The following is a 12,303-nucleotide window of genomic DNA, read 5'->3' on the forward strand; positions in this document are numbered from 1 at the left end:
TTGTCCTCCCTATATCCAGATGTAACCACTGTTCTGATTTTCTTCACTGTAGATTAGTTTTGCCATTAGAACAGTCACACAGAATGTGTTCTTTTTGTCTGGCACTTTTTTTTATTTGATATAAGGATTTTCAGGTTCGTTAGTATCATTGTATGTATCAGTCATTTGTTCCTTTTTAGTTCTGAGTAGTATTTCTTTTGAGGGGTTGTTGGGGGTCTTTGTTGCCGCACATGGGTTGTGGGGGGAGTGGGGGCTGTTCACTGCAGAGCACGGGCTCTGAGCACGTGGGCTTCAGTAGTTTCAGCACACGGGCTCAGTAGTTGGGGTGCATGGACTTAGTTGCTCTGCAGCATGTGGCATCTTCCCAGAGCAGGGATCAAACCCAGGTCGCCTGCATTGCCAGGCAGATTTTTATCCTCTGTGCCACAAGGGAGGTCCCTGAATAGTTTTCCATTGTATGAATGCATCACATTTTATTTTTTATCTATTCTACTAGTGATTGATATTTGTTTACAGTTTAGGGCTATTATGAATGAAGGTACTCTGGATAACTGTGTATATGTCTTTGTGAATATATGTTTTCATCTCTTTTAGACAAATACTTAGAAGTGGAGTTGGAGGTAGGCATTTTCTAACTTTATGAGAAACTTCCAGGTTAATTTCCAAAATAATTATACCATTTATACTCCCACCAGCAATGTGTGAGTATTCTAGTTACTCCATACCTTTCCAGCATTTAATGTTGTTGGTCTTTAATTTTAGCCTTTCTAATGGCTGTATCGGAGAAGGCAATGGCACCCCACTCCAGTACTCTTGCCTGGGAAATCCCATGGACGGAGGAGCCTGGTGGGCTGCGGTTCATGGGGTCGCTAAGAGTCGGACACAACAGAGCGACTTCACTTTCACTTTCACTTTCATACATTGGAGAAGGAAATGGCAACCCACTCCAGTGTTCTTGCCTGGAGAATCCCAGGGATGGGGGAGCCTAGTGGGCTGCCGTCTCTGGGGTTGCACAGAGTCGGACATAACTGAAGTGACTTAGCAGTAGCAATGACTGTATGCTGCTGCTGCTGCTAAGTCGCTTCAGTCGTCTCCGACTCTGTGCGACCCCATAGACGGAAGAGCCTGCCCACCAGGCTCCTCCGTCCCTGGGATTTTCCAAGCAAGAACACTGGAGTGGGTTGCTATTTCCTTCTCCAGTGCATGAAAGTGAAGTCGCTCAGTGGTGTCTGACTCCTAGCGACCCCATGGACTACAGCCTACCAGGCTCCTCCGTCCATGGGATTTTCCAGGCAAGAGTACTGGAGTGGGTTGCCATGGCTGTATAGTAGTATCTTATTGTTTTAATTTACATCTCCCTGATCACTAATGAGTTGAGCATGTTTTTGTGTGCTTTTTGCCCATTTATATTTTATTTTTAGGTCTGTAATCCATTCCTGCTTTGTATGGTATTAGGTAGGTGTTGACTCTCATTATATTTTAAGAGATATATGGTTCCCTAAATAAAAGAGATTAAGCTCTAATACAGCATTAAAAATTATACTTTCAAATCCTTAGTTTATATTTAGACCGTTAATTTGTTCAGGTCTTATAGAATTCCTTACACATTTTCTTCCCCACTTGAAAAAGTTGTTTCTGTAGACCCAGTCCAGAATGTGTATGTAACTTGTTTCAATCACATACATAGTCTATAATAATAAAACAGAACAAAGACAAAAAACTCAACACACTTATTTCAACTGCGTTAGTTTCTCAGGACTCTCTGGAATTTGAATGTTGAAGCAGCTACATTATTCTGTTTACCCATATTCTTATTCTATCAATAAGTAGTCTACTAGCTAGAAGTATTATACTTGTAGTTATTTGTACTAAACTTACCATTTTTAGTCTTCAAAAGAATTTATTACACTGGAGTCAGATAATAATATGATCCTCTGAACTTATGTAAATAATTGCTTTTGTAAATATCTGTGGATGCAAACTGACTCCAAGGAGAATCTTTTTTTTTTTACCAGCATGATGAACGTTTTATTAAAAAGACAAGGGGAATCTTTGAAGCTCGTTCTACTTCAAAGACAGTTTGCTAAATATATAGATTAGTGTTACCTTAAGTGATTATACTCAATAAATTCTAGATTTTCAGTTCAGTCACTCAGTCATGTCCGACTCTTTGCAACCCCATGAACTGCAGCACGCCAGGCCTCCCTGTCCATCACCAGCTCCCGGAGTTTACCCAAACTCATGTCCATTGAGTCGGTGATGCCATCCAACCATCTCATCCTCTGTCTTCCCCTTCTCCTGCCCTCAATCTTACCCAGCATCAGGGTCTTTTCAGCCCTTTTCATCAGGTGGCCAAAGTATTGGAGTCTCAGCTTCAACATCAGTCCTTCCAATGAACACCCAGGACTGATCTCCTTTAGGATGGATTGGTTGGATCTCCTTGCAGTCCAAGGGACTCTCAAGACTCTTCTCCAACACCACAGTTCAAAAGCATCAATTCTTCTGTGCTCAGCTTTCTTTATAGTCCAACTCTCACATCCATACGTGACCACTGGAAAAACCATAGCCTTGACTAGATGGACCTTTGTTGACAAAGTAATGTCTCTGCTTTTGAATATACTGTCTAGGTTGGTCATAACTTTTCTTCCAAGGAGTAAGCGTCTTTTAATTTCATGGCTGCAATCACCATCTGCGGTGATTTTGGAGCCCCAAAAAATAAAGTCAGCCACTGTTTCCCCATCTATTTCCCATGCAGTTGATGGGACCAGATGCCATGATCTTAGTTTTCTGAATGTTGAGCTTTAAGCCAACCTTTCACTCTCCTCTTTCACTTTCATCAAGAGGCTCTTTAGTTCTTCCTACTTTCTGCCATAAGGGTGATGTTATCTGCATATCTAAGGTTATTGATATTTCTCCGGGCAATCTTGATTCCAGCTTGTGCTTCTTCCAGCCCAGCATGTCTCATGATGTACTCTGCATATAAGTTAAATAAGCAGGGTGACAATATACAGCCTTGACGTACTCCTTTTCCTATTTGGAACTAGTCTAGATTTTACTAACAGCAAAAAAAAAAAAAAATATTGACCTCACTAAAATGATGAGAGTACAGAGGCTAAGACATCAAGAAAGAGGCTAGAAAATAAACATCTATTATATGCTTTAGGCCTAAGGCAAAATACAGAATGTAGGAAGAGAGATGTATGGTAAGTGCTTTTTCCTTCAAATAACTTAAAATCTAGCGAGGATGAAATAAAAGACAGGAAAGTGAGAAATGTTTATAACAACACAGGAGATAAATACCAATTGACCACATTATATAATATGTCAAATACTAGTTCAAGATTGATTGCTAAGTAAATAGAATGTTATTGATTATCCAGGTTCCTGATATATTTTTAGTGATGTGTTACTTCTGAGTTATCTGGGATTGGTAAATTTTGTTTTGCTTTTAATGAAGATTTCCTAGCCTGATCCAGTTTTACAGAATCATAAATCTGTGGAGTTGAGTTTAAGTCATTGACTCTAAAATAAAGGAAAATCTGTATTCTAAACTTATCTATTGAAAAAATTAATTCATATTTATTGTACTTACTTTGTGTCAAGTACAAGAGGAAGCATTTTTACATTACTCATTTAATTTGTATAACTATAGGTATATTGTTACCCTCATTCTACAGAAGAGGGATCTGAGGCACAGAGAAGTTAAGGTCGTTGCTAAAGGTAACACAGAATGTAATAGTGACAGGACTCTAGAGCCCAAAAGTATTAAAGAAAACAAACACATAGAAATCCAGATTTGAGAAGACAGCATTTATAGTTAAGTGGAAGGAGTATTCGGTTTTCGATAATATATTAGAAATTTTTTTAAGTGATGAAAATTTTCTCCTTGTTCCCATGATAAATTTTGTGCCATATTCTAAAAATTAAAGCATAATTCCAATGAGGTTAAATCCTTTTTTATCAATATTGTCCAACAGTAAAATCCAGTTTTCCTTCAGAAAGTAGAAAGGAACTTCCAGAACAAAGGGTATACTTATAATATCATTATCATCTTTATCCAGAATGGTTGCTTTATTTCCAGTTGCTCAGAGAGCTATTTATAGTTTATTAGGGACTCCAGATTATAAATGATTTAAGATTAATAGAATCAAACTGTGTGTGAAAAGAATTCTTTTTTACATGCTTTTGGTAACATTAACAAAAACCATTGTGGAATCATCTTGTTTGTCTTTCTGATCCTTAGCACAGATAGTTAAAGGCATAACGTTTATATTGCTGATTACTTTTATAAGTATCACTTCAGAATTGGTGGTAAATGGCAAAGATGCATATCCTAATACAGTTATGATATCAACCTGAGTCTTGGAAATAAAACCTTCTTTTTGAATATAAGCCCTCAATTAAATGGGCCATAATTCTTCCACCTTTACGTTTGGGACCACTTCTTATGTTGGTGATTATTATCCAAAGAATAAAGAGATTGATTTCGTACTTTAAGATTGAAATATATATAATTTATACTATTATTTATGTATTATTAACTATTATTTATGTACATATATACATATTATACATAAATAATAATTATGTAGCATAATAAATTATTATAGAGAGAAGGTAACTTCTTCATATTTCTTTTTGTAGTTTATCATAGCAAAGCTGAAATTTTTGAAGAGCAAGCATGGCATATCCAAGGATATTATGTGGTTTTATTTTAAGTTTTCAGTAGTGGCATGTTTCATTCATCCTATAACAGTAAAAATAAATGAGTAATAGATGACTAGTATAGATGACTAGATTTGTCTGCTGTAGTAATATCCTCTATTATTGAATCTGTCTAATCAGCCAATTACTTTATTGTTATCTGGAATTAAAGATCATTGTGTTTTCTGACAATGTAGGAATTTGTGTTCAGTTAAAATACATTTTCACTTTAGTGAAAGTGAAAATAATGAAATTGCAAGCAATTGACTGGTTTTAGCAGCACTCCTGATCTCTTCTCCCTAAAAATGAAATCTAGATCATTTTAAAGTTCTTATAAAATATCTGAGATATCATTAAAATATTAAGCTCAGCCTTGACAGTTTTTAGAATAGGTATTTAAGTCTAAATTTTGACCTGAAATGTGAATGGTAGTGGTAGCATGTCTAGTCATTCACCTTGATAGCCAGATTCGAAGATGGCCCTCAATGAATGATCCCGCTCCTGATAGTCACACCATTATGTAGTCCCCACTGGCCACATTTACCAGGGTTGGTCTGTGTGATTGCTAGAACACATCAGAAATGCTGGTGAGTCACTTCTGAGATGAGGTTATAAGACAGGGGGACTTCATCTTGATGTGCCTGTGTCTATCTGTCTCTCGCTCTCTCACATCACATGCTCTGTGGGAAGCCAGCACATGCTTGGAGACAAGGCCTAACCCAGCAACCAACCTTGGAAGTGGATCCTACTTGTGCCTTCAGATGGCTGCAGTCCTGGCCAACAGCTTGACTGCAACCTCATGAGACACTGAGCCAGAACCACCTAGCTCAGCCCTCAAGCCCTCCAAGATTCCTGACCCTCAGAAACTGTATGAGATTAAAAACGGTCCACTAAACATTTAAATTGGGGGTAATTTGTTAAATAGGAATAAATAACCATGTGAAGTGAAGTGAAGTCGCTCAGTCATGTCTGACTGCAACTCTATGGACTGTACCCTGCCAGGCTTCTCCATCCATGGGATTTTCCAGGATGAATGCTGGAGTGGGTTGCCATTTCCTTCTCCAGGGATCGATCCCAGGTCTCCCGCAATGCAGGCAGACTCTTTACCATTCTGAGCCACCAAGGAAGCCCAAATAACCATACAAGGAGATCAGCCCTGGGTGTTCTTTGGAAGGAATGATGCTAAAGCTGAAACTCCAGTACTTTGGCCACCTCATGCGAAGAGTTGACTCATTGGAAAAGACTCTGATGCTGGGAGGGATTGGGGGCAGGAGGGGAAGGGGACGATAGAGGATGAGATGGCTGGATGGCATCACTGACTCGATGGACGTGAGTCTGGGTGAATTCCGGGAGTTGGTGATGGACAGGGAGGCCTGGCGTGCTGCGATTCATGGGGTCACAAAGAGTTGGACACGACTGAGCAACTGAACTGAACTGAACTGACTTCCACTAAAGCTCTTCTTTCATTTATTAAATCTTAACATCTATTTTTGTTTATTTTTATTGTTATTATTTAGGTTGTTAAGTGTGTAACCCATCTAATTCACCTGACTGATGTATTAAGTTGGTTGGAAAATACTATGTTCCATCTCATTTTCCAATCCACTGTTTGGTATAATAAGTACAGAATTCACTTTTCCCGTATTCGGGCCCTTATTAGAATATACTTAAGAGAATTGTTTCACGATAAGGAACCTTTTTTTGATTATTTCACAGATTCTTTTCACTTATATTGAAGCTACCAATTTTATATAACTTGTAATTACTATGCAAGTGATTATGGAATTACAGTGAAGTACTTCAAGAGAAAACAGACAGCTTGACAACTATTCTCAGAGAAGTCTGAGATCTCACCACAGAAGCTCCACATCCATTACTTGTAACTCTGTGATGCTTATTAATTCTACAGGATAATAATGGTGTGGGTTTTAAAAAGTCATATTTTTAAGGGTGAGTTAACTATGTACTCAAACCTGAGAGGAGCTTCTCAGCAGATCTGATATCAATCTTGAATTGTACTCCCAGCTCTGCTCTCCCATACCGCTTTCTCCATGGTGTTCTGAAAAGGAAAAGGTCATAAAAATATTCAGGTTTACTTTTTCCTTTTTGCCCTACTAAACCAATTTCAGTACCAAGAATCGTTTCTTTTCCATAGCTAATCTTACAGAAATAGTAATCATGAATAAAAGATGTGACAGAAAAGTGGGATTTCAACTCCTTAAAGAGTTTTTTCTCTCTTGCTTCCTTTGTCTGTTTTGCTAAATAAGGATTTGCCATAGGAGTTAATAGCTACAGATAGATACTTCCATTGAATCCTGGGTTATCAGTCTCATGTTTTTATACCTGAACTTAAAGAAACAGACGTTCTTCATGAAAACATTGATGAGTCACATTTGTTTGACATTAATGCTCTTATATACGTAATTAAAATTGGCTTTTTTGTCTACTCTTACCATGATTTTTTAAAAATAATAGGACTTCCCTGGCAGTCCAGTGGTTAAGACTCCCAGCTCCCAATGCAGGGGGCATGGGTTCAATCCCTGGTCAGGGAACTAAGATCCAGCATGCTGCAAGGTGCAACCAAAATGATGATGATGATGATAAATAGTTTTGGAATTGGTCTTGTCTTTCTCCATCCTAAATAGACTTGATTTTGAAATTTTTGAAATTTTACTGAGAATTTTCTTTTTCATTTGAACCTCAAAATACGATTCTGTCTTTTAATTTACATGCTGACGTGCACACATACATACTTGTGATAAGATTAGGGGGTTAGTTAACAGTAACTTACAGCAACAAATGGATTTCAGATTTCTAGTATACAGATATTATCCAAATACTCCAATAACATCATTGCTTAAGATGGTTGAAGTCAAGCCAGAAGTAAAACCCAGGGCTTCTAACTCTGCTTTGAGCATTTGCAAACCAATACCGACACAAATTTGTATCACAAGGCTAATTCCTGAGTCTTGAACTTTGACAGTCTCTAATGAAGAAGGAGGCTCACATGTTCAGCACTGAAACCTGTTTCTGTGTCAAAGAAACCCATGTTTGCTTTATTTTCTTGAGGGTTTTTGCTCTGTTTTTTAAGCATGGTAATTGAATTGTGTATTTTTCTTTTCAAATGGGTTCCCATTTGTGGGAAGTGGTAGTAAAAATATATATGTAGCTCCTGATAAAGTGATTTTTTAAATTGAGAAATGACAGTAGTTTTTGTAACTAGATTTCATTTGAAAACTTATACAGTACTTTGCTGTGACTTCTGTGGAAGTTTCCTCAACCCTCTATGAACAATTTTTTTTTTTTTTTTTTGTAAAACGTCTTAGGAAACATTTAAATGTATGTTTACGTGATTGTTAATGTCCTTTGTTCACCTGCACATAATATATGATGCTCAAATGAAATAATACTTCATATTTTTCCTAGCAGAGATGAGAGGGTAGCCTAAATCTCCTTCGACTGCCTCCCTGATCGTTTGACCTGACTTGGTGCGCAGGCCCAAAGCCCTAGGCCAGACTCCAAGCACCAGTCCACATTCCCTGCTCAAGTTCCACAAGCCCTGAAGGGGCCAGAACGGAGATGAACGATAGCAGCTGAACGGAGGCTGGGAGAGGGGGTAGAGGGATTCTGTCTGCACCCCTAGTGCTGAGAGTCTCCACCCTCTTGACCTATCAGCAGTCGAGTGAAGTTCTATGTGGAGAAATCACAACTAGTCCTTGATTATAATGTAGAATTATTTTTAGCATCCTTTATTTATCTATGGCCACCTTGTTAGGTCTCTAAATCTGTAAACTCATAAAGATATTATGTTTATCATATTTTAGAAATGCAAATGCCATAACTCAGCAAGGAAAGATAAGATATACCCGTTGGTAATATAAGCATTCATAAGCTGAGGCGGTAAGCATGGCAGTTCAGGTCACAGACTTTAGAGCCAGGCTGCCTGGGTTTAAATCCCAATTCTGACAGCTTGCTAGCCGAGTGACTTGAAGCTAGTCACTTGACCTCTGCATAGTAATTTACTCATCTGCAAAATGGAAATGATAGCAGTACTTTAAAAGTCAAAGTAAAACTTAAGTAAGATAATCTGAATATAAACACTTGGATCAGCATCTAACATGTAATTAGCACTGTATAAGTATTTGTTCTCGTTAGTATGCTGTGCCCCTATTCTGATGCTGTATCTATACTTAGATGGCCCATCTGATTTGTAGTCCACAGGTTACTTCATACCAACACCACCACCTTTGATGTCTAACTGCTAGCAAATCCCCTCTTCAGTAATATTTGAAAGCAAAATGCTTATTTTTCCTTCTTTCCCAGGCCCAACACAGAGATACTTTCATTGAAGAACGCTATGGAAAATACAACATCAGTGATCCTTTAATGGCGCTCCAGAGAGACTTTGAAACCCTAAAAGAGAAGAATGATGGCGAGAAGCAGCCAGTGTGCACTAACCCGCTGTCAATTCTTAAGGTGGTGATGAAACAGTGCAAGAACATGCAGGAGCGCATGCTGTCGCAGCTGGCTGCTGCTGAGAGCCGGCACCGCAAGGTGGGTGACTGGCTGACACGAGCCCGCAGGCTCCTGTGACAGCTTTCTAAATAGTGCCTGATACTTTTCTGTCAGCTGCCAGGTCTCATGGTAGTTCTACTGGGAGGTCTCACAGGTGTCCAAAAAAAATAAATTAGCTTACCTAGGAGCCAGGAGATAGAAAATGCAGGTTATTCCAAATGTTAAATTTAGGGAGTATGTCAGACACATTATTTTAGATGACAGTCCTTCTTGATACGACACTCCAAAACACTTGGTATGTTTTTCAACTCTTGATCACCCAAACTTTGGCAACAAACTGGGGCTTGACCAAGCCTTGTAGCTGAACAGAGTGTTCTCTATTTGCTTACTTAAGTGATAAATAAAAAGATTAATAGGTATTTGGGTATTTGGGGAATGCTGTATCAGAGAGAGAGAGAATTTACCTGACTGTAAACATACAAGCCAATAGATTATTTTTATTTATTTCTGGTTTTGAGTTTCATTGCATTTTACCTCTCATGAAACCATAAACAGTCCCCAGGTTGTTTACCTTAAAGCTGTTCTCTATTAGGAATGTGTGTGTGTGTCTGTCTGTCTGTCTGTCTCCAGGTCTTACAGCATCTAAGATAGGACCTGTGCTTTCCTCTGCCTCATCTCATTGGAATTCTTCTAGTGCTTGTGATTTCATTCCCCAACTTGTCATTTATAGCTCACATTTGGCCTGGAAAAGATGCTTGGCTAGAATATGCATTTTTAAGAACTTTTGGTTCAGATTTATATCAACAAGCTGGGGGGACATTAGTGCATTTAGTAGGAAGTGTTTTATTCAGAAAAAATTGGGTTAGCAGCTGCAGTTTGATAGATCTTCGTTTACTTTATGGTTACCTGCTTTAGAGAGCCATCTGCTTAGAGTGAGTCTGACAAAGTGCTTAAGGTCTTAGGTCTTGCCCACAATTTTTCTTTCCCTTCAGAGAGTCCAAACAAAAAGCCAGAATGGGAGTTCTTAACCACGAATAGGTCTCAGATGTTCCATGACCCCCCAGAAAATACAATGAATGCCAAAATTTATGCATTTTATAGAAAATGATTTTTTTTTCCTATCCTTATTAGAATTCTGAGTTCTCCAAGACCCAGAAAAGTTTAACTTCTGGTTTAGACTGAAGTAATCTGAAGACATTTATGCTCCAATTTAAAAGATGTCAATGAGTTAGGGTTAGTTGCCTAAATTTGGGGGCTTTTACATAATATTATAAGAAAATCTACACAACATCTTTATTTAATAGGCCAGCCTGTTTTCCATTTCATACATAAAGTAACTGAGTGGCACTAAAGGGCTGGCTGGCTATCATGCCTGTTGAAATAGTGTTGGGATAATTTATGGTCCTAGGTGACTGGGGAGAAGAAGAGTTAAAAAGTTCAAGATTTCCTAATACTATATTTCAACGTAAGATAGCATTAAATGTTTTAAATCACTGCCTATCTATTCTTAAGTGTTTTATCAAAGTAGAACATTGACTTCATTAGACATCACATAGTACCCAGAGGCTTATAATTAGCGTGCATATAGTTTTCCTGAGAGAATTCCAGTTTAAGCCTGGTGCCTTGGCAGAGTTGTTAACAATACCTACTTTGGCTCTTAGACATATTAGTGATTTAAACAGTGAATTACATGGTTACTCTGCTTATTATGAAAAATAGGGTTCCCTAGTCTACCTCTTCCCATTCCCTCTCCTCCTCAATATTAGAGACAACCACTTTTCTTTTAATGTTTTATTTTGTAAGCTAACTTCCATATATTTTTCCATATTTCTAACTAATATATTGCTCTTTCACTTTATCAATTTTAGACACTTATATTTACTTCCTTTTATTATAGATGTGGATTTTGTTAGCACCCCACTTCCCTTTCTTCTTCACCCTGCCATCTTCCCAAAATAAAAATAATCCCCTTTCCTCAGCTTTATTCTCTGTCATATCTGTTATTACCAAATCTGGAGGCTGTCACATTCTGTCTCTTCAGAGTATAAACATCTGGTATATTCCTGGGCAGTAGATGCCTGCCTGGGCATTCTGTGTACAGGAATCAGGTTGAAGGGACAGATAACTCTTGAAAATACACACCTGGAACTAGTTCCCTTGTCTTCCATCCTGCACCTTACCTCTTCTCTGCAGTATCTGCCACCTGCAGATACCCCTATGTCTTTGGGGTACTACAGGGCAAAACAGCTTCCTCCATCATACCAAGTAGCTACCATCCCTCCAGCCTCTTTCTTCAGAATATTAAAAATTTGTCTGCCAAAGTCTCTCTTTTTAGGGTTGTTTTTTTTCTTTTCATCCCATTTCTGTAATTTTAGAAGCCTCTGTGGAGAGGAGAAGCCAAAATCTTTTTTTAACCAGAAGGAAATACACCAGAATGTTTTCATTTTTGTATTTAAAGAGGAGTCCCAGAAAGTCTTCTTTCTCCATTCATAACAGTTGTTAGTGAAGACAAACAATGAGAAATGGCCATGGGGATGACAGTGCTCTGACTTTGGGAGGTCCGGGCCAACCCACCTCTGAATCATGAGCAGAAGCTACGAAGAAATCCAGAATTATTGGAATATTATGCAGTTGCAGGCAGGATTATGTGGGGAAGTGCCCCTTTAAACCCGTACTCTCCTTAAAGTTGGGCTTAATTGCTTGGCACCAGGGTAAGTGGAATGGGTTAATTAAAAGGCCTTATGAAAAATCTCCACTTCAGATCTCAATAATTAAGCCTTCTCATATGCAGGATGAAGTCTAGAGAATCTTTGTACTTCTTATCTAACTGTATACAAGATGTATATATTAATTAAGCAAGGCACAGTTAGGATGTCACCTATTTGAAATGTTTAATTTCAGGCTTCACTCTGGTACCTCCAGTGATTTGAGCATCACGGGGAAAGCCTCAGCTTTCAGCTTTCCATGAATCTGCCTTACTTCACCTGTCCCCTAATCCCAACAAACTTATTAATTCTCTGAAGCCTTTTCAGTCCCTACAGCTAATGAGTTCTTTTCTGTTTACATGCCACTTTGTGTGAGATA

The 12,303-nt window shown here is 38.3% G+C and overlaps 2 protein-coding genes across 34 annotated transcripts in view; one reads left to right on the forward strand and one right to left on the reverse strand.

The window, feature by feature from the left end:
* Positions 1–12,303, forward strand: part of CTTNBP2NL (CTTNBP2 N-terminal like) — a 54,468-nt gene that overhangs the window by 36,333 nt on the left and 5,832 nt on the right. For all 5 annotated transcript variants that reach the window (XM_086391828.1, XM_086391830.1, XM_086391827.1 and 2 more), the window contains one exon: positions 9,028–9,258. In XM_086391828.1, the coding sequence (XP_086247954.1) occupies positions 9,028–9,258 (231 nt within the window). The remainder of the gene's footprint in view (positions 1–9,027; positions 9,259–12,303) is intronic.
* Positions 1–12,303, reverse strand: part of ST7L (suppression of tumorigenicity 7 like) — a 169,423-nt gene that overhangs the window by 20,350 nt on the left and 136,770 nt on the right. For 26 of the 29 annotated variants that reach the window (XM_086391856.1, XM_086391879.1, XM_086391875.1 and 23 more), the window contains 2 exons: positions 6,678–6,763; positions 2,000–2,973 (listed from right to left, as the gene is read on the reverse strand). In XM_086391856.1, coding sequence (XP_086247982.1) covers positions 6,707–6,763 — 57 coding nt within the window. In that variant the 3' untranslated portion in view covers positions 2,000–2,973; positions 6,678–6,706. Of the gene's footprint in view, positions 1–1,999; positions 2,974–6,383; positions 6,764–12,303 lie in introns of those variants that run through there. The other 3 variants (XM_086391848.1, XM_086391860.1, XM_086391855.1) reach the window with 2 other exon arrangements.

This window comes from Bos grunniens, chromosome 3, assembly GCF_055505025.1.
Source record: "Bos grunniens cultivar Pamir isolate PY7600 chromosome 3, Bosgru_T2T1.0, whole genome shotgun sequence".
In the NCBI taxonomy this organism is placed as follows: Eukaryota; Metazoa; Chordata; class Mammalia; order Artiodactyla; family Bovidae; genus Bos; species Bos grunniens.